Raw genomic sequence first — 22,908 nt, 5'->3', positions numbered from 1 at the left:
CAAATTATATCAATCAGTCCCTCCAGTTTCTTGAGAATTACCGTTGAAATTCACGTAAAATCATCAACTTTTATGCTAATACACAATTGTTTATTGCAGATTTTTCTCAAAAATTGTCAAAAACTTTCTTACTTACTAGATAGCTGTCTCAACCTTAACTGATGTCAGATTATAGTCCATGATCTGTACAAAAGGTCACATTTACCGTCATAAATCAGCACAAATATTTCCACATTAGTACCATAAAAAGTGATTTTATTGCAAAAAATGTTAAAAAGTATCACAAAATCCTGGAGGAACTGAAAAGATGTTCAGTAATATTTAGTTTTAGGATTTCATTGCTATTGTAACAGTTTGTGATCAGGTTTTATCAATACTTTCTGGCACAACCGGCCCTTTAAGAGCATCCAGGATCTTGATTTGGCCCAAAACGAAGATGAGTTTGACGCCGCTGGTCTAGAGCAAATGAGAGCTGTGAAGAATCTGCCATTAATCATCATAACGTTGGAGCCATCCAGCGATGAATTGGAAACCTTTGGCCCATGCAGCCTCAATAATCCAATTACCTAAAAACTCAGAATATAATGGTAAAATGTTTAAAATCTGAAGGTTACATCAAACCCTGTTGTAGCTTTACTTTGTTCTCTTTAACTCAAATAAATTTATCAAGTTTTAGATTTTGAACCTAAATGTGTGAGTTTGTGAAAGTTGTTTAACTTTTTATTAGAGTTGAATGAACTAGAGTTTTTAGGTTAGCACTTAAAAAACTGAAAGAAGAAAAAGACAGGAGTGGGAACTATTTCCCAGAATGCTTAGCGGCATGTTTTTGTTTCCTGAAGTGGAAGTGACCTGATTCTGGTGTTTTATTAAGGCAAATGTTTATTTTAATGTCCTGTTCACAATAAATGTTTCTGAGCTGAATTTATTGTGATGTTTAATAAAATGCATTATCGGATCAGAAATTTTGTTGAAACAAGAATTTAAATTATTCTAAAGTAAAACAAGAAAAACAATTTTAACTTGATAATGTGAGTAAAAAAATAAATAAAATTTCTTGTTGACAAGGCAGCAAGTTCACTTTCACTTTCAAGTTAAACCACCTTGAAATGTTTTACAGTGTTGACATTTTGCTGCAAACTCAGGGAACTCCAACACTTCATTTCACATCAGCCCAGTTTGTTCTTAACTTACCCAATTAGGCTCCCTGTGCACCCGGCAAACTCTATTAATAGTCTGAACGCCTTCTTAGCACCATAGGACAGCTTTAATACTGCATGAAGGCGCTTAAAAATCCTAAAAGAATAAGGTTTTATCTTCAAATAATTAATTATGTCAAAGCGGCATTCAGGCTAAAAAGAAAAAGAAAGAATATTCAGTTTCTATTACAGTACAGCTCAATATAGAAAGCTGTACGGTTTATTAATAAGGTCCGACTCCAGCTAGGGCGGAACAGCTCAGAATCCAGTCTATGATGATTATCTCAGCTTGCAACCTTCACAGTAACACTAATTGTTTTAAAAAAATCTCCCTCAGAGATGATGTTGTCTGCAGTCTCAAAGAGAGCTGAGGACAATCTGCTGACGTCTCATTTTAGTGATAGATATCTCTATTCAGCAAATATTTTCCTGCTCATTACCTGTGGAGTAATGTGGACTCTATCATTGGAGACTCCTGCTCAAAGCAGAAACCAGAAACCTGGTTTTCAGGAGAGTTAGACACAGGAAGCCGATTTTCAGACACGTCGTCGCTGTAAAACCTCTGAAGGTGGAAATGAAAGTCCACCTGCTGCCTTGAAAATGCAATTCAAGTCAAAAGGAAAACTGTTTTGGTTTTAACTCAGAAATTAGACAACTTGTCTAAATGTTGTTTTTTTAAAGTTTATTAATCTGGAATTGTGAGTTTTAAATTAATGCTGCAATTTAAACCAAATAATTATTTAACAAAATGGAAGAAAAACTCGTTAAAGAGAACACATTTCTCTATTATTTCACTTACAATAACTTTGAAATAATGACTTATTTCACTTTAGAATAATTTAAATTCTTGTTTAATGAAAATTTCTGATCTGATAATGAATTTTTCTAAACATCACAATGAATTCAGCTCAGAAACATTTAGTATGATCGGAACATTATCCCCTAGCTTTGTAAACTGACAATAAGTTAATTTGTATTATCGAGGAATTATTCACTCAAAACAAGCCTCTATATCTTTCTGAAAAGTTATTTGTAAGTTAGTTTTGTTTATTTCAAGTGTAATAAGATATTTGCATTTCAAACCAGACCAGAATTACTTGGTAAGATTTTGTGTTTTTGCAGCAGCGTCAGATTTTAGTGGTTGCAGGATTTTTTAAATTTTGTCTTTGGTAAAAGACTATGAGCCATTTCTCGCTCTCGTGTGTTTGTTTTGATTGTATTTACCCAGAATGCCCTGCGCTGTAGTCCACTTCTTGCTTTGCAGCGGCCTCCGGTCCGCTTGGTGTTCACATATGCATTCAAGTTCACTTCAAGTGAAACGAGATCTGAAGTTTTTAGGCAGACCGGAGTTTGATTGTGCGTTCACACCTCCAGAAACAAACCGGACTTTCTCAACAAAGTTGGATTAAAGCGGATTAAACAGGTCTGGTGTGAACGAAGCCTGAGAAATTGTGCCTTAGTTTAAAATGTTTGGTGTATGTGACTGGTTTTAGTCATTATGGCAAGAGGATTCGTCACTAAATCTCTAAACTTTAAAAATTGCCTTTTCATTTTACATGTTGCCGCCAGTTTTTCCCTTTGCTGTTTATCTGAAGACGGCCTGGTTTGTTAAAAAGTTTGGAAGATTTGTGGATTAAACTCTCTCTCTAAATCTCCTGAAAATAAAAATGAGAGAGAGCATCTCTGCTCCTGTGCGTCTGACCTTTCTGAACACAGCTGAGCAGAAAAAGGATTTGAAATGGCAAGATAAAAAAAATTATAAAAAATGGCATCCATTTTTAACACGGTTAAACCTTCTTATAAACAAGTAAAGACAAATAAGATATTATCATCTGCCTAGACAGGCTTATGCTGCTGTATAATTACTGAATGTAATTTGGGACATATTAAGTTTTCAACATTGATTTATGGGATTTAAGACGAGAGAGAACTGCTGCTTTTTCTGAAATTACATTTGGCTAACGGATAAACATTCAAATGAAAGTTTTAAAATTAATCTGGCTGTATGTTAAGTTTCAGCAGGCGATGAAACAGGCTGCTAACTTTCCAGCTGAGCTGTCCAATCAGTTGAGTAAATAATTAATGTTGTCCCCTATAAGTTTTCATGGTCGCATCGCACACGGCACTTAAAGTTTCTGTTGGATGTTTCTTGAAGAGTCAGTGAAAGAGGCTAACAGCATCTTTCATGTTCGCCTGTTTTCGTTTAGTTTTACCACCAACTCAGAAGTAAACCAGAGACTGCAGCCAACAGGAAGTCATGTCTTCCTGTGAAAGGATGATTTCGGTCTGTTAGTGGATCATACCAGGGGCGTCTGCAAGATATTATCGGAGGGTATGCATGAAACTATCACTTCACCCGACCCACAAGAACAAAACCACATCTCAAAACCAACACAAACCTAAACCACACAAATACAGGCCTAATGTGCATGCCCACAAAAACAGCAGACCTGTTCTACTGTATTTTTTTTGTATACAAATCTTACCAAAGTATAAAGACAGGAAAGCAAAACCAACCCGTGTGATCCATGAGAGGAGGATGGAGGCTCCCAGGTTCAGGTGGTGTGTCTGAGTCATCCAGAGGAGGAGAAGGTGAAGCAACAATGTTTGCATAGTTTCTACTCTTTCAGCAAACATTAAGTCCAGATTTAACTGTTTAACCGACAGTCACAAAGCAATGCTCATGCAGAGTGCAGCAGATGTCACGGTCGGCCAACTGGATGACCCGTCAGCTCTTCAGTTCACGAAATCACAAAAAAGAAGCTCATAAACCGGCGACCCCACTACAACCACCAAAAAAAACCCCACCAAATAAACAAAACTGACCAATAACATTTAAGCTTTGGCGCTCCCGCCCTCACAGACTCCCACAGATGTGCGATACAAACAAGATGTTTTTCTGTAGTTAGTGGTAAAAGCTTTACTTTCTGGTTTCCAAAACTGAAGAAAACTACATTTACAAACAAAAATGTTGATAAACCAAATAATAAAATAATAAGAAAAATTAGTTACCTTCAAAGAAAATACTTAAAATTTTAAGTTTATTATACTGAGCAGTAAACAAGAGTCATGTATTTTATGGAGCCTTTCTGCTTCACCTGGAATAGACCTCCCACTTCATTTGTTGTTGTGTTTGTGAGGAAATTCCCGCGGTCAACTGTTTGCACAACAACAGCAGCAGCAGCAAGTTAGTGTGATGCAGCTGAACTTTACTTACAGAGCATATTTGCATGTGCCAGCTGCAGTGAGCATCTATCTGTAGGTGGATATTCTGCTGCTGGGTTGCAGATTTCTCCACCGCCTGCAGCTCGGGTTCGTGCCGAGCCAGACACAGGTCTCAAACGTGTTTTTAAGGAGATTTAACAGGTTTAAAAAGCAGAAAAGAGGCCTTTTCAGTTCTGAATATGAAGACAAGTTCAGATTTTGTGTTGGAAAGAGCAGGAGAGAAATGAGGCTTGATTAGTGCACATGTGTCAAACTCGAGGCTCGAGTTTTACGTGAATAAGTTTTATCAATGCAATCTGGCACAACCGGCCCTTTAAGAGCATTCAGGATCTTGATTTGGCCCAAAACAAAATGATTTTGACACCGCTGGATTAAGGTGTTCTGTATTGTCTGCTGCTGAGTCGGCACATCCTTACGATGAACCCGAGCGGCAGAGCTGATAATGACGAGAGGCCAACACTCTGCAACGGCAGAGGAGAGATGTGAGGAAGGATAACGAAAGCACTGGAGCCTACTGGCTGTGTGTTCGGCTCCTCAAGCTCCAGCGCTGCAGTGTGTGGACTGGACTGTCAGCAGAAACAAACCTGCAGAAACGTGTGAGTTGGGGCTCGGAGGAGGCGGAGAAAAGCAAAATTAGCACAAAAAAGAAAGAAAAAGAAACCCAACCGGCCATGTCTCTGAGAGAGTTTTTCATCATCCAATCAGCCCTGTGGTTGGGCCTCAGGAGGGAGCTGCTCTCTCAAAGAAATCACAGTCTCTGATTGAAGGCTATAAACACTAAAAATTAAATTGATGTAAGGAGACAAGCTGAGGCGGTGATGGAGCGGTGGAAGCCTAACCTTTCTCGTCTTTTGTTTTCCATCCTCACAGCCTCACTGATCATCTTTGCTCTCCTCCGAAGACTTTGGCACGGCACGCTTACTTCTCAGTTACACGAACGCAGAGAAAAAAGTGTAGCGTTTCACACCTCTTGCACAGCCTCCCGGTTCTCTCTCTCTCTCTCTCTCTCTCTCTCTCTCTCTCTCTCTCTCTCACACATATGCGTGCGTGTGTGCGGATGTCGATGCAGTCCTGGCAAACAAGCTCGTGCACGGCCACACGTCCGCACCTGATCGTCTTCTGACGCAGTGAATAATTACTTTGCCAAAGGGCAGAACTGTGGTCCCTGGCTGGTATTTAAAGCCTTGTCAAAGAGTTTAAATCATCCCTCCTCTCCATCACATCACCTAGATAAGGCCAATACAGAGATTGCAGCTCTTATGTCTTCATAATCTCCATCATGGCCTCCAGCTAGAACCCAAGCTTGAATTTCCACGTCGACATTAACTGACATGCAAACCTATTCAGCCACCATCTACAATCTAACTACACTTCTTCCTGCTGCGCTCCAGAAAGCATAAACCGCTGAACTTTAGCCACACTATTTACATCTTAAAGGGAATATACTATGCATAAAATCACATTTTACACGTTTTTATACTTCTATTTGGATTTCTTTTTGCTAAAACAGTTGGGTTTTGGCAGCAAGTTGATGTTTTTTTGTGTCTGGAAAATGAGCCATTTAAAAAACTTCAGCAATGTACCGTCACAAATCAGCAGGCAATGCACGCTACCTAGCAACCCCAGCGAAGCCCAGCCCGTTACCTAGCAACCCCAGCGAAGCCCATCCCATTACCTAGCAACCCCAGCGGTTTGGTCAACTGGTTTTACCGCTGTATGCGCTGCACAATGGCTGCTGGAAAAGGCAACAGTTTTGCTGACGACTTTCAATCCAGAAACCACTTTCTGCATTCTTGCTGGTGGTGCAGGATTCTCCACTACACTGTAAAACTTTTGAATGTGGTTTAACTTGAAAATGAAAGTCCACCTGCTGTCTTTAAGTCAACAAGAAAATTGTTTTGGTTTTAATTCAGAAATGAAAGTTTATGAAGTTGATTTAACAACAAGAGACTAGTTGTCTAAACTTAGTTTTTTAAGTTCATTAATGCTGGAATTTAAACCAAATAATTATTTCATATGCAAGAAAAGACTGCAGTCAACTAGTTAAGAGCCACATTTCTCTATTATTTTTACTCGTAATATATAGTTAAAATAACTACTGATCTAATAATGAATTTTATTAAACATCACAATGAATTCAGCTCAAAAACATTTAGTGTAAAAAGGACATAAAACTGAACACTTGCCTTAATAAAACACAAGAGTCAGATCAGCGTAACGCTCTTCCATACAAAAACATGCTGCTAAGCATTCTGGGAAATAGTTCCCACTCCTGTCTTTTTCTTCTTTCAGCTTTTTTAAGTGCCAACTTAAAAACTCCAGTTTATTCAACTCTAATAAAAAATTAAACAACTCACTGCTGTAAGTCTATCTTTCACAAACTCGCACATTTAGGTTCAGAATCTAAAACTCGCTAAATTTATTTGACTTGACAGTAGCTACAATTAAACCTGGCTGAAATGTTTTACAGTGTAGTACTTTTCAAAGGTTGTATAATTGCGCATCTGTTTGTGGCCATTTAAACACTGAGTTGGCCAGCAGCAGATAATTTGGATTTAAAGTGACAGGACGCCCTAAAACACAAATCTCCAATGATTTTGTGTAAAAATGTGTAAACATGTTTTGTTTTTATTGCCTGTAGACATTTTTTAACCTGTTCTAGGACCTTTAAAGCCTCCCGTTCTCCACACTACAATGATTTATGCTTTCCAAGAGTTTGTGTTGGCCTAATGGAGGTGAAATTCTGCCTTTCTAATTAGTTTATTCAGCTATTTCTTCCTCTTCCCAACATGTTGTAGCCTAAGGCCATCTGTGCTATTTTCCCCCCAGATTGTTTCCCGAGCCTCTTCAGTGCACAGTAATTTTTCCAGCATCTTTCCGGGTTTCTGTCAATGATTTGTATTCGGTTCGCGCTGAGAATCACAGATGTGGCTTGTAGTACTCCGCCGTGGAGGAATCGAGGAGACGTCGACAGTCTGATCCTGTACTTGTCCTCCTGTGAGGCAGCACAGACCCGGCCCAGATGCTGGTCCAGTGCGGTCCACTCCGGTTCACGCTGGGCCCGGCTCAGGGAAAAGCGCGCAAGCATTAAGATGCTGGAGCATGAAAGTGCTTCAGGTGAAAGTGTGTGTTTCTTTTCATGTGTGCATTTGCACTCATATTTATGAAAGCATGAACTTGGCGAGCTGTATAATGTCCAGGAACACGGCTTGAATGCACTGAAATAACAAACTGCATCAGCATGGAAGCCGAAAATATCAGTTTCTAGAACAGCTGCATTGTCCGACACTAATGGTTTTCATCTCACACAAAAAGCTGAAGCAGATCCTTTATGAAGCTGGAAATGCATTTTGTTCATTTCTTTCATTCCTGTTAAGCAACTGAGAAAATAAAATGGCTTTAAAAAACTAGAGTGCTGCCTCAGTGGAATTTAACAGCTAGATTCAGCCAATCAAATGCATTGATGAGCTGATCATTGGCAGCATGACCACCTCGCTAATAACAGCTCTACATTCACCGGTCACTTTATTAGGTACAACTGTCCAACTGCTCATTAACACAAATGTTGAATCAGCCAATCACATGGCAGCGACTCGATGCATTGAGGCATGTAGACACGGCCAAGACGATCTGATTTAAGTGCCTTTGTTGATAACAGACAGGCTGGTCTGAGTATTTCAGAAACTGCTGATCTACTGGGATTTTCCCACACAACCATCTCTAGGGTTTCCAGAGAATGGTCAGAAAAAGAAAAAGTATCCATTGAGCAGCAAGTGCCTTGTTGATGCCAGAGGTCAGAGGAGAATGGGCCGACTGGTTGGAGATGATAGAACAGCAACAGTAACTCAAATCGTTACAGCCGAGGTCTGCAGAAGAGCATCTCTGAACACACAACACGCTGAACCCGGAGGGGCTACAGCAGCAGAAGACCAGACCGGGTGAAACTCCTGGCAGCTAAGAACGGGAAACTGAGGCTACAATCCACACAGACTCACCAAAACTGGACAATAGAAGATGGAAAAATGTTTCCTGGTCTGATGAGTCTGGATTTCTGCTGTGACATTCGGATGGTCGGGTCAGAATTTGGCATCAACAACATGAAAGCCTGGATCCATCCTGCCTGGTATCAACGGTTCAGGCTGTTGGGGGATATTTTACTGACACACTTTGGGACCCAACCCAATTAGTACCAGCTGAGCATGGTGTCAACGCCACAGCCTGCCTGAGTGTTGTTGGTGACCATGTTCATCCCTTCATGACCAAAGTGAACCATCTTCTGATGGACACTTCCAGCAGGATAACATGAACGTGAATCACTCGTGAACGACATCAATGACTTAGCTTCCTCCGATCATCTAAGTTATCCTGTTTTGTTTCCTCTGAAATCTTACGTTTTTCTTTTATGTGACGCATTTTAAGCCCTTTATCCATTACTATTTTTAACAACAACCCTTTGGTAAGCTAGTTGTAGCCGCTAACTTAAAGCTAGCGGCTGCAGCTTTGAGCTGACGTCACAGCAGCTCAAGGCTTTACATGCAGTACCTCGCGAACTATTAGAGGGCGTCCGCGGACCACAGTTTGAGAAAAACAAGGCATAAAATCTACAACTAAACCGCTTAAAAAGCTGTCAGGGTGTTATGATGGTTTAGTCAAAGTTCAAGTCACAACTTGAAGCCATAATGTAAAAGGGAATCAGCTCTGATTTCTGCTATTATTCCATTCTTCTGTATTTAATTGACCATTTTGGCTTCATTGGAAACAGTTTTCTGCACACTTGAGGTTAGATCTAACAAGACACATTTTACATAAAACAGTAGAACTGAAAGAGGGTTAACTTCTTACCGAGATTTCAATTTGAAGCTTTTCTACTGGTGTGAATCCTCCATTTACACAATATAGTCATCAAAATGTCTAAAACATTAAAAATGACACTTTTTTTCAAAGGGATTTCCACTTAGATCTAGCACAGCTACGCCACAAAAAAGATTTAAGGACATTTTAAGAAATAATTTACAAAAGGCAGATTTAAAAACAAAAAGATGTCTAGAAGATTAGCCTGATTTCGCTGCTTTTGAGCCAGACCCAGTTCATGCCAGGTAATGAAACCAGACTTTTAATAGAACCTCAGTTGTGTATCAACAAACAGATCCAAGAACCTAATCCCCACTGATGAGTTCAAAGTGTGAAGGAATGAGAGCGCCCTGCTTTTTGCTTTGTCTTTGTCAACACTGTCGGTGTGGGATGATGGTGAAGAGCGCAACAAGCTAGAAAACACTCCTCTGTGTGGCATAAAGGAAAACGGCTGATGATTATTACCCTGCAGGATGGAAACTAATAATCCTGATGTCCAAAACAAAAAGGCGACACAGATTTTCTGTCATCAGCTCCTCCCTGTTTCTCATTAAACACGGATGAAACCAGACATTTACTGACACGTCACATCAGTTTTTCACTTTCTGACACAGAAACGGGCTCAATCTGCTCTGTATCTTTATTTGATAGAATAATATGAGAAACTGAATTTATTTAAATTTATTTGACTAAAAGAGTAGAAGATAGTGAACCACATGTGTCAAACTCGAGGCCCGTGGGCCAAATCCGGCCCGCCGTAGCTTTTTATGTGGCCCTCTGGATTCTACACTAAACACTAAATGTGGTTAAATATTATGTTATCAATCAAATCAATGTAGTTTTTATATGTTTACTGCCAAATTATATCAACCAGTCCCTCCAGTTTATTGAGAATTATTGTGGAAATTCACGCAAGCTCAACAAATCCCTGCAGTGTTTTACGCTAATGCATAATTGGGAGTTTATTGCAGATTTTTCTCAAAAATTGTCAAAAACTTTTTCTTATACCAAACAGCTGCCTCAGCCTTAACTGGTGTCAGATTATAGTCCATGATCTGTATAAAAAGTTGCATTTACTGTCATAAATAAGTGAAAATATTGCAAATATTTCCAAATTTGTACCACAAACACTTGGATTTTTTTTATTGCAAAAAATCACAAAAAGTGTCACAAAATCCTGGAGGGACTGAAATGTTCAATAGTATTTAATTTTAAGAGTTTATTAATGTAACAGTTTGTGAACAAGTTTTATGAATACATTCTGGCACAACCGGCCCTTTAAGAGCCTTCAGGATCTTCATTTGCCCCAAAACAAAATGAGTTTGACGCCGCTGGATTGAGAAAATTTATTATCAAAATGTCAAATTGCATCAGTGGAAACGTAGCAAACATCTGTAAACTTTCAGAGTGACAAAATTTTAATTGTGTTTATTTAATATTTTCGAATCTAACTAAAAGGCGATTAGTTTGTTTTGAATAAAAGCAGATCATGTTGCACATTTTTGTTTAAAATGTCTGTGTATGTATCAAAAATTCATAAGAGTTTCACTTTTACTCAGGACTCAACGTCTCCAGGTCAGCTGGGGTTAAAGAGCTGCCATCATGTGCTTTCCAGGCACAAAGTGCTCAATTTTTATTCCACTGAAATTATAGCCATTACAGGAAAAAACTCTTAGCACTCATCACTCAACAGGACACGTCTTTAAAATTTAAAACCTTGTTCCTCAGTTCATTTGCACACTGCAGCAGGGATTTTCATGGTAAAACTTTCTTCTTTACTGAGTGACCTAAAGGTCACATTGGGACTTGACTCATTTCACAGTGAGACGACGATGATGATGACGATGATGATGCCCTCTTACAGCTTCAGCTGTTGTGAATTTCCACAATAATTCTCACTGGAGGGACCGATTGATATAATTTGGTAGTAAACAGATAAAAACTGCATTGATTTGATTGACAACATGATATTTAACCACGTTTAGTGTTGAGTGTAGAATCCAGAGGGCCACATAAAAAGTTACGGCGGGCCAGATTTGGCCCATAGGGCCTCGAGTTTGACACATGGTTCAGTAGAAACATGACAATTTAAAGAAAAATTCTCCATTTTGTTTAAAATAATTTGGCCCATCTTTCAAAATACTGACTGGCAGCACAGCAACAGGTGGGGGAAGGGCTACATTGCCCCTTCAAGCTAAGAAAAATGCCGCAACTTTTCTACTTTCTCCGGAATCTCATAAAAAATATTATTTTCCTGCGTGTTTATTCAGCCTTTTGCACCCATGTAAGTTAATTTTATCAGTCTTTAAAAAAAAAAAGAAGCACATTTAAATATTTTTTGTCTCTGTGTGTGACCCAGCATGCTGCTCCCACATTTTATTTTAACCTCAATCCTCCTTTATTCTAAATAAAGTTCCATTTCTTTCCCCATTTTGACTCATTTGCTTCCCTTTCATCATCCCAGGCAAGGTTATCCCGAGGCAGGCGGAGCTTTTACGCGAACAAAGCGCGGGTGGAGGTGACGGGGTGGAGGCCCCAGCGCTGCCGCTAGCCATGCCTTAATCGATCGCCTTTAAAGGGAATGTTGTGAGCTGAATGTTTGAACTCATTGCCTCACCTTAGCGGTTGTCTGGGATTTAATTAAAACGAAAAATTAAGTTATTGCCAGTTGCATTTGAGAAATAAAAGACGCTGAGAAGTAGCACAACAAAGAGCGAGGGGAGGGGAGAAAAAGGAGGCTAATTAGCATCACTCCACTTGAAACGCTTTCTGTTCCTCTTTCTTTCTCAGCCGTGTTTTCTTCCCCTCTCTCCTCACGTATATCTGCAGCAGCCCTGAGCTAAATTTCCGTCACATCTTTTCTTTGCCACCGGCGCCTGGCACACGCTGCATAGCTATGCAAATACCAGAAAACAGAGACTGCAGTGTTGTTGACACACTTCACCTGCACAGGGAGTGCAGCCAGATAGAAGACGGCGGCTCGTTTCTCCGTAGTTTCAGTGTTGTAAGTACCTCTGCGTACTTTATTGGTTTGTTTTAAGTCCATCATTTCATCCGTACAGTTTTATCATTCACAGAGAAGCAAAACCATAAGGAACAAAAACGTAAAACAGACAACCTTCACAGCATGACCCACATTTAAATACAACTTTATTCAGATCTCAGGACTCTTAGCTTTTATATATATATATATATATGTATATATATATATTATTTATATATGTATATTCATATTTAAACAGTCTTATTTTTGTAATTATTCTGTTCCGAATGGACCACTGCTGCTTGCAGCCTTTAAGGCCAAATGTTCACATGTCTGTTGGCACCAGATGGGTAAATAGTAAGGCTGCTGCTCTAACAACACCTTCCGTCCAACATGTCCGCCTGCTAACTGCAGTTCAGCAGCCTTTTCTGTTCCCCAGAGAGGCAAGGAGGGTGGCGTCTCACTGAGAGTATTGCTGTATACTTGAGGGGATCAGTAAGGAGAAGAGGACGGAGCTTCTTGTCGACGTTTGTCCTTTTTGTCTTTTGTTTTTTGTTTGTCAGTTACCGAGGGCTTGTGGTTTCCAAGCTTTGAATCCGTGGTGTTTGAGTTTCCAGACGCCGTGCGGGACGGGATCGGTGGGATGCGTCGTGGTTTTGAGGTTACTGGGGCGTGTTGGTGTGCTCTCCAGGATGGCGAATGTTCTCCCGATCCAGGAGCTTATGCAAGATGGTTGAACAGGAGGGAGGAAGAAACTAAACCAATACGTATTAAGACTGTGTGTGAACATGATGGTTTATGAAATACAGATGTAGAAGTAAATTGTGGGGCTCAAATCAGGAATGTGAGCTGAGGAGGAGGCAATACTGCAAAAACACAGAAAATTACCAATAATTTTTTTTTGTCTACTAGAGAAATGAGACAAAATTAACTTAAAAGTAACTTTTCAGTACAACAGAAGAGCTTGTTTTAAAGCTGCAATATAAAATTTTTATAAAAATACAAAATTTCAAAACTCAATTTGTTTTGAAAGTATAATACGAGACAAATAATCTTTGAAAAAAAAATCAAGGTTCTCTGCCGTCTCTTAGTGCAAACTAGAAACAGCCAATCAGAGCCAAGAGGCGGGTCTTAGCGCTGTCAATCAAGCCTGTGTCAGTCATGAATGCTAAGGCTAGTTAGCATAGCCACCTATGACAGCAGGTAAATGGTTTTCCTGTAAATGTGAGTTGTGCGTCATTAGGACATTTAGCAGCGCATTTACGAGATTAATTGGCAGCGCTAAGACCCTCCTCCTGGCTCTGATTGGTTGTTTTTGACCGGGAGCAACGCATTTGTTCAGACCTTGATAGTTAATCAGGGATAAAGTGAAGATTGATTTTTTTTTTTTACAGATTATCTTTGTCATGGTGACATTTTTTTGAGCAAATATGTAAAAAATATATTTTTTATAAAAGTTACATACTGCAGCTTTAAGTCAATGATTCCTTATCATTGATGAAAAATTACAAGTTCTACTGACAGATTATTTCACTTATAATAAGACAAAACACACCCTGCCAGTGGATTTAGTTCTTTTAAGGAACTATTGACTTAAAACAAGCTCTTCTGTCTTTCTGAAAAGTTGCTCATGAGTCTTATTTTGAGCGTACTAAGAAACTAGATCAAAATTATTTCATAATATTTTGTATTTTTGCAGTGAAAGCAACAGCGAAGAACTTCACACGGCTGGGTTCGGTTCCAGCAGGATGGAGGTAGAGCGGGTCAAACGTAAACACACAAAGGTGTGAAAACACCAGACTTAACATGCAGAAAGAGGTGAAATAAGCCAGAGGACGAGGTTACTAAAATAAAGAAGAAAGATTCGGTTCAGTCATGCTGGTTGATGCATTTGAAACACGTAAAACTTTGTATTCCATCCAGCAGTTCAGGAAAAGATCCTTCAAACAGGCGTCAGAGATTCAGTTTGAGCTTTTGCCTAACCTGTAATGTTTGCTCCACGAAGACTCTGTTTATTTATTTATTATTTCTGAGACGTGAAGCCAGCCAATCTGGTGTTTTCAGATTCCTGTCTCTAATATTAGCTTGGTAGATGAAGAGGCAGACAGATTCACGTGTCAACAAATGATTAAAATATTGTTTCATAAAATCAGCGCCCAGCTAAGAGAGGACAGAAAAACAACATCCGTGATGTCTGCAGGTGAATTTGCCGCCATGTTCCCTGCAGATATCTTTGTGAACTGCTGTTATTTGCTGCAGGGACTCAGAGTGACGAAGAAGAGCCTTTTCCATTTTTTAAACAATTTAAAAACATTGATGTTCAGATTTCCATGTCTTTATTGTTTAAAACTAACTACACCTATAGAGCATTCACACATTTTAACCTTGTTAGAACTTAGATGTAATTTATTTGGGTTTTGTTTGCTATTAACCCTTTGTTCGTGGCGTCACGAAACTCCGCCCACTCCGCTATGACGGATTATAACCAATACGCTCCTGTAAATACCCTAATATCGCTTTTATTAGGTAGATTTCGCAGTAAACATGGTTTCAGAATGCTGCGCGGTCGGCTGCACAAACAGACAAGGATGCAAACCAAACTTGTAATTTGATTTTATAACTTTTAACGAGGAAAAATACGACGGCAATCAGCTGTTAATCATAATGACTGTCAGCCCTCGGTGAAATGGCGGATTTGCAGCGAACACTTTTTACAAGGTAAGACGACTAACGTTCATAAACTTTATAAGTACGTATGATTAGAAACGTATTACATATTGAAAAATGTGAGATGTTATCACATATTGTAGCTCTATGGCGCTAGTTCACTATGGCGAATGTAGCGTCTAACGGTTGGTAACCATGGAGACAGTGCCACACCGTCATGTAGCCTAGCATGTAAGGAAATAAACTGGTTAGCATCTGTCTTCTGTACGTTTTTAATCCTGCCTCGGTTTAAGAGGAAACGCTGTTTATGACATAGTGACATAAATCATGTGGTGTGAATTCAAGCAAAGTCGGTAATTTGATCAACATGCTAGGAGGAAGGAGGTATGGGCGGGTTTCTAAGCTAGTTAATTCAGACTTCTGTAAATAAATACACCCACCTATGAGCCCCAACCAGGTATGTTACTTTAGCTCGACTTGAACAAGTAGAAGCCATGAATAAACTGTTAAAAATAACTTGGGAAAACAACTTCAGTCGCTTTGTTAAAAACTCCCGTCCCTCACTTCCGGTGTCCATGATGGTGCCTCGATTAAGTAACGTAGTTCCAAAGGGTCAATATTTTGTCCTATTGTTGGTATTTGTGCTACGGAGAACCTAAAGGACATGGAAGATTTATTTTTATTTTACATTCGCAATAATGTACTTACAGTTCAGTTTTGCACCACAGAGTAAAGATGTTTTCAACGAGGCTCTCTTTAAATGTGTATATATTTGCAATTTTCACCCTTCCATGCATGAATTATGATCCCTTATGTCAGGATTTTTTTTCCAAAGTGTTTTTGATTTTCTGATTTCTAGGATTTTTGTTCATGTGATCAGTTGTAAGTTATTTGGAACATACATCAGTAGTATTAGTCTTTACTTGACTCTACAGTAGAAGGACGGATTGGAGGCATGTTTTTTCTGTCATATTGGATTTACTTGCTGTTGCAGTGGATGGCCAGTAGTTGGCGGTGAATTGTGCGACACACAGCTACCCTGTGTATGCACACAGACACTTCAGTGCTCTGTGTGCATTTATAACTTAAAAATCCACAGGAAACACAAGATAGCTGTCCACTGCAGTGACCGTTATGCATGACAGGGTTAAATTGAAATTTATGTCCTAATTTTGGTCTTCATGCTGACGCTCTGTAAGTAAAGTGGCTCAAAGGAGCAGCTAATGCTCGCGCCCCCACAGGACGGCTTTATGTTTCCATCTGGGATCTGCTCATATCTGAACTTTATCACCAATGTCACACCACATTGGCATCAAACTGGATATCTGATCTGTTTATTGGCTCTTCACACCTGCCTTGTGAATGTTCCTTGTTAATTAACCAAAAAGTCGTCGTGTCCTCGTAACCTTTCAACGTGAAAAGATTCAGGCAACTTGATTTATTTCTTGGCTGTGCTCTGATATTGTTTGTGTGTGTAATATGAGACGGGCCAGCTAGTGGCCGTTTATCTTAATGAGAGCAGTTAACTCAGGGCTAAACTGTGGCTGCTGGCGCCGTGCGAATACATCCCAACAATCTTCACTGAATATTCTCTTATCCTCCTTCCCACTGACTCGATTTTTAGGAACACATTTTGCGCTCTCATTGAAGCCTTAATTACATCTGAAAGAGATTAAATTATATGTAATTATTATGATAATATTTTCATTTATTCAAGATAACTGGGTTTACTTTGGTGAATGCAGTATTTGTCAGGAGAGAGGGAGAGAGCAATCTCCTGCACACAGTCAAAGTTATCAAGGCGTGAAATCAGGAATCCTGACGGCAACAAAATGTAATCTTTTTCATACAGAAGGGACAATAGAAGGCGCCGCATACCCCACGTCTCCTTCTCCACTTTAATTAAAACAGCTCTGAATCTCTGCATCTCTCACCCCGCTACCTTGTACTCGCTCTCATCAGTGTGGAGGTTCCAATTCTGCACCACCGTACAATCTCGTTATTGCCTTCACACCGAGCTTGTCCTAAGCCCTGGACCTGAAATGCTGCAAAGCACTTTCTGTTTATTTATACATTTTATTTGGAGGGGATTTAATTGATGGGTATATTGGGATTTGCTGATGTTTGCGTCAGAAGTTTTGGCATTGTTTTGGCACCGAGTTCCCTTAAACGTCTGCCCTTTGAAAGGTCTGAGCGTCACTTTAATGACGCTGCGGTTGGTTACACTCCACATTCATCTGCACTTTGTGAGCAAATGAATACTTTATGTTCCCCGTGGTCTGTTTAAATCATCTTTAGAGAGCACAATGTTAAACACGACATGATAATTATCATAAACGCTGAATCTGTCTGCAGCTCTCTTGTGAATTACCGCACCATTTAAAAGCCCTCTTTCAATTCTTGCGACTTTGCAAAGGGCGATTAAAAAGGACACTGAGATAAGATTCAGAAACGACTAAATTGATTGGAGGAATGCTGTGCAGATGTTCGAGTTTCAAAACAGGACTGAGGTAAAATGTGTTGGTGGTAGAGTTTCACTGCCAGTCCCGGATGTTTCTTAAATGCATACTGTAGTTTGCATATATGTTTTTACATCTTACAATAGTCAGGCTACATGTTTTGTTTTGTTTTAAGGTGTCTTGCTGACATTTTCCGCCCTTGTTTCCTCCTCACATGTTCAGTCACCCCCGCTTTTCCTCTCTCCTACCCCTCATGCTTCCTCTAGCCTGAAGGCAGGTAGGGCATCTCATTGTGGTAGTTGTAGTCCGGGCAAACCTTCTGCACTAGGCGGTAGTCCGTACTGTAGAAGGAAATGTAGATACAGATGACTTTGAAAGGCTTGGAGCAAATCCAGGAGACGTGGCTCTGGGTCTGCTCCAGAAAGCAGGTCTTGGATGGATCGAAGTTGCACAACGAGGTGCGCTTTTGCCGATCCACCTTCTCGTAGTCCACGCGGCAGTTAAATATCTTGGAGTCTTTTGGGTAGACGACGCTCTGGCGCTCCAGGTCGAACTCCACGGCCTTGACTGGCGGGACCAGGCTGACGGAGATGTTGCCCTGACCCGACGAGTTGTGGCGAAAGTATACGCTGAACGTGCCGTTGCCGTGATCCACAATCTTGCCGGTGATGAGCAAGTTGAGCCTCACCGTTTTGATGTTGGAGTAGAAGTCTCCCCAGCCGAACATCTTCTTGAACTTGCCGGTTTTAACAATCGGCCGGCGCTTGACCCTGGAGCTGGAGGCGTCTGGTTTGAGCAGGTCACTGCCTAACATCTCCCAGAATTCTTGTTTGGAGAACTCCTGCTTGGAGAAAGGGACTGGGGAGCGGTAAGGCAGCTCCAGGGATGTGGAGTTAGCAGCTCTGCTTTTACTATGCTGCATCCATCGGCTCAGGGGCGAGTGAGAGGCTTGTCCGTTCAGAAGGCCCGCCGTCTTGGAGGAGGCGTCCGAGGAGCTCTTGGAGTTGGAGGAGTCATCTTCTTGACCTATCACCACCTTGGGGTAGTTGGTGAAGATGGGGAGAAAATACAGAAGCCATTAGTGATTTAAAAGGAACATAAAAGATTGTAAATGTAAAAAACAGAATATATGTACTTGATTACTGTCCTTAAAGGGTCAGTATTATGTGTTTTCCAGTAATATAGTGGCATTTTGTACTGTAATGACTTTGTAATTTGACACCCTGAAATTGGGCCTCTGTTTAAAAACTTTGCTTTCAAAAGGTAATCACAACATGGCTCCTCTATTAACCCTTTAACAACATTTGTACCAGCGTTTCACTGAGAAGTAGCTCCTGTGATGAGCTCAGCAGATGCGTAGTTCCACAAGATGTTTGCTAATTGCCACTGGCTAGTCTGAAGGAGCTGAATCTGGGAGTCACAGGGGAGGGTGGAAGCTTGAAAGCTTAAAAACTGCAGCTCTGAGGAGGAGCTGCACCTAGAAGGCGGGGCTAGGTCCACTCAGGCTTTTTGAGCGAGTGAGTGGTTGCCATGGAGACTAAATGGTTTCTCAAACATGCTTTAAAGAATCAAGGCAAAACTGTTTTTGATGAAGGAGTAACGTTGTAATGTGAAGCTCAGAAAAGCGGATTTTACATCATGCTGCCCCTTTAAGTAAATTTTTTGTAGTATTTTGGGTATTTATTTTTTAGGGAACTTAAAGAATCACATGCCTAAGATGAATATTACACATTTGACTGAACTATATTTCTATGATGCTTGTTGTCACTCGTTCCTTTTGGTTTTTGTTGTCCACTGTCGCTGTTTTTCTTTACTAAAACATAGTTAGCCACAAGCTATGCTCTTCAAAAGAAGGAGAACCAATCACAGTCGCCGTTCACACCTGAGATTTGGAGTTACATCGTTAAGAGTCACAGCCTGAACTCTGGTTTTCTAACAAAACTCTGGAGGCGATTAGAGAAACTCAACGGGAGAAACCAGCGTACCAGATTTTAGCTCAAGGTTTCATGTTTGTAAGAAAGAAAGTCCTTTCTTTTCTTTTGCGTTTAAATTTAGTTAATGGGTGAGAACATTTTTGAATAATACAAAAAAAAAATGAAAATAGCTCTTTTTTGTTTTGCATTTTTATGGTGAAGTTTTAGCAGACAGTGTAGACTTTTAGAAGCAGCAGAGCGGTTTTACATTTCAATGTCTCATCAGGTGGTTTCAGTAAGTTACACCTGATGAGATGGAAAGCAATGCACAGATATAAGATAATATAATTTTGTACTTTTGAATACTTTAGTATTTAGAAAAGTAACTACTTTGGTACCTTTAGGTAGACTAAATTTTTAACTGAGCAACTTTTGCTTGTAGTTGAGTTGTTGTAGTTTCTACTAGAGTTGAGGACCATTTTTAAAGTCATGTTCACTGTGACCTTCTATTAATGAGACCAAGAATTTTTACATTTATCAGTAAAATTATGTTATTTTATTTACCTTAACTGTAGGAGAAGATGCAGCATAATTCCCTGAGCTCTCTGGGCTGCTACAGGAATCAAAGTAAATGTTGAGAGCTCTACTCTGGTTCAGCTGAATCAATAGTTGTTAGAGGGGCAATTTTCTTCAGAAGGCTATAAAACGATAAAGAACCTTAAATACAAAACGCTCTGAGTTTCTCTGACAGCAGAAGTTTACAGGTTGACTTATCCTCTCAGACTAAACATGTACATTAACAGCTTGGCCATTTGCTGAATCTTATTTTTACTGACAGAACATTCTCTGATACACACGATTTAATTTTAGTATTTAATCTTTTTTTTTTTTTATCTCTTACACCTTGCAAAGGTTTGTCACATATTTCTGTTGTCCCACAGTTCTATTGATGGTTATGTGTAGCTGTTGACGTCGTTGTAATATCACCGTGTTTAAATAAAAGTCTCAGTTTAACAGATTATGCAAAGTGCAGTTTAGTGACAAACGTACCCAAAGATTCATTTTTGGTTTTATCCACCAAAACATTAAGAGAATCCACACTAAAAAAAACAAAATATGTGTAATTTACAGTAAAATACCAACAGCTTTGGTTGCAAGGAATTTAACCGTTTAAATACAGTAAAATTTACCTTAAATTACTTTTCTTTTTTTTTTACATTGCACGTCAGTTCATAGCAGAATAAAGATGGCAAATGGAAACGAGAAATGGTTCAAACAAAACCTGGTGTGGGATGAAAATTTCACTTTATGAAGTTCTGCTATGAAATCTAAACACTCAACAAACTCCTTGTGTTTCACCTTAATGGTGGTAGAGCAGAGTCAACTTCTCAAAACAAAATTTAGTATTTGCTACAAAGGTGGGGAAAAAACGTCAGAAAAATAGATTTTTCTGCGTTATTAAATTTTTCTCTTCATGGAGAAAAGTTTAAACATTTCTTCAAGAGCAACCACAGACAGTACATCTATGAACAAATCTCTGTTCACATAGTTTATTATTTTTATCTCCTGTTCATCTGCTCAGCAACTTAAGAGGTTCTTTTTGTTACATTTTTCTGTTTATTCAGTCAGCATCTAATACAGAAAAATAATGATGTTTCTTTTTTTAAATTCAGGATATGATGAATCCTGAATTCATCATATGCAAGATAACTTGCTGAAAGAGCAACATTTCTGTTGATACAAGAACAATCTCAGGGTTTTAAGAAACTTTAGATTCAGTCATTAATTGATAACTTGCCATACATTTAAAATCTTACCAAGTGTTTTTGGTCTATTTTCTACTGCAAATATGTTGAAATAATTGACTTGAAATGAGACAAGCTAACTTAAAAGTAACTTTTAAGCAACATATAACAGCTTGTTTGAAGTCAATAATTCCTTAATATTGATGAAAAAGTTTTAGATCCACTAGCAGATTGTTTCACTTATAACAAGTTTCTCCATATTAAAAGTTAATTTATCTGGCAATAGAACATGTATTTTTCATCAATATTAAGAATTATTTACTTAAAACAAACTAGAATATCTTGTTGAAAAGTTACTTTGGAGTTAGTTTGTTTTATTTCAAGTCTACTGAGATATCTGCACTAAAAACTAGACCAGAATTACTTGATAAGAGTTTGTGTTTTGCAGTGCACTATGAAGATGTGTGTAACTTTGTGCACTTACCCAGAACAAAACATTATTATTAATTTTTACTATCTTTCTCCCCACAGTTGTTTTGCTTTGTCACACAAACTGTTGTGCATTTTTCAGTCTCTTTTTACGTCAAACCCTCACATTACGCCGTGTACTCTGGAGAGTTTCTTCTGCTTCTACGCACTGCGATCAGAGGATCAGAGAGTTGGAGGAAGGGGAGTTGGGCTGGCAGGAGGGCCCGGGAATAAAGTGTAATGTCCAATTACGGCTTCCAGTGTTCTAATTAAAGAAAAAAAAAGACCTATCGGCTCTCAAACAAAGCTGTCAGACGTCAACATCAGCTGGGGGGAGGAGGAGAGGAGATGGTGCTGCTGCACTCAGCAGTAGCTTTGTGAAGAGAGTGTAAATGTGTGAGCGAAGTAATGGATAATTATTCAGCGGTAATGATCTATTAGCAGGTAGCTTCTGTCTAATGTCGCAGGGAAGTTTTCAGCATTGTGTCATCCTTTTGATTTGGAGAACTCACACACACACACACACACACACACACACACACACACAGATACATTGTGAAATCTGATTTGTGTGAATGCAAACAATAAGTGATGCAAATGTAATATGTGTGTGCGCTTCACTTGAGTGGATTTTACAGAGATACATAATGCATGCATCGCTGTCTGTGCTCTGATCCAGTGACTGTCTTGACTGCCAGGGCTTCCTTATACAGGCTTAGTCAGGATTATTATGTCTGACTCATTTCTATTCCATTTTCTGCAGCTTTCTCAGCCTCAGTTGTATTTGTTAACTTGCAGCGCAGTCAGTCAGTAGTATTGATTTTCTGTCGCTGTAAAAACATGTATTTCCTTTCATAACGATAGGCATCGCATTTCAAGTTCCACAAAAGGGATTCCCGGTGATGTGGTTGTGGTCTCGTGTTTGGACTCAGTAGAAAGGATTCCCGTTTTTTTTTTCTTAATCTGAATTTATTCCTGAGGGAGCTCTGCAGGCCAGACGGCCTCTGCTCTGGTTACCTGCCTGCTGCCGCCGCTGCGCTACACGGCCGCTGGGTTCCTTCAGATTCCCCACAGGAACCCAAACAACCCCGACAACGACTACTTCCTGTTCAGTCAGAGGGGTTTGGTGCTTTATCTGAGGAAAAGTTATTATTTGAGAATAGTTTTAACAGAAAAAGGAGCCCAAAAATACTTTGACACATCATTGCCATCTAAGGAAGAGGATTAGGGCCACTGAAAAAAAAAATATGTATATATATATATATATATATACATATATATGTGTGTGTGTGTGTGTATTTTTTTACTTTCTCCCACTAAAATTCTGACTATAAAAATTCTGACTTTTTCCCCCCAAAATTTTGACTTTATTCTTCTACGATTAGGGAAAAAAAGTCAAAA

General features: G+C 39.4%; 1 protein-coding gene and 1 long non-coding RNA gene across 5 annotated transcripts in view; one reads left to right on the top strand and one right to left on the bottom strand.

Moving 5' to 3' along the window:
• The window catches only part of LOC145552611 (uncharacterized), an 89,293-nt gene that overhangs the window by 32,004 nt on the left and 34,381 nt on the right, over positions 1–22,908 (top strand). The gene's annotated exons all lie outside the window — the stretch shown is intronic.
• Positions 12,406–22,908, bottom strand: part of LOC103468907 (neurexophilin-1) — a 30,212-nt gene continuing 19,709 nt past the window's right edge. The window contains exon 2 of the mRNA XM_008416291.3: positions 12,406–18,417. Within this exon, the coding sequence (XP_008414513.1) occupies positions 17,644–18,417 (774 nt within the window). The 3' untranslated portion in view covers positions 12,406–17,643. The remainder of the gene's footprint in view (positions 18,418–22,908) is intronic.

The sequence above is a fragment of the Poecilia reticulata genome, chromosome 8, assembly GCF_904066995.2.
Source record: "Poecilia reticulata chromosome 8, P_reticulata-male-v2, whole genome shotgun sequence".
Taxonomy (NCBI): domain Eukaryota; kingdom Metazoa; phylum Chordata; class Actinopteri; order Cyprinodontiformes; family Poeciliidae; genus Poecilia; species Poecilia reticulata.
Note: the sequence above shows the minus strand (reverse complement) of the source record. Positions and strands in the feature narration are given on the sequence as shown.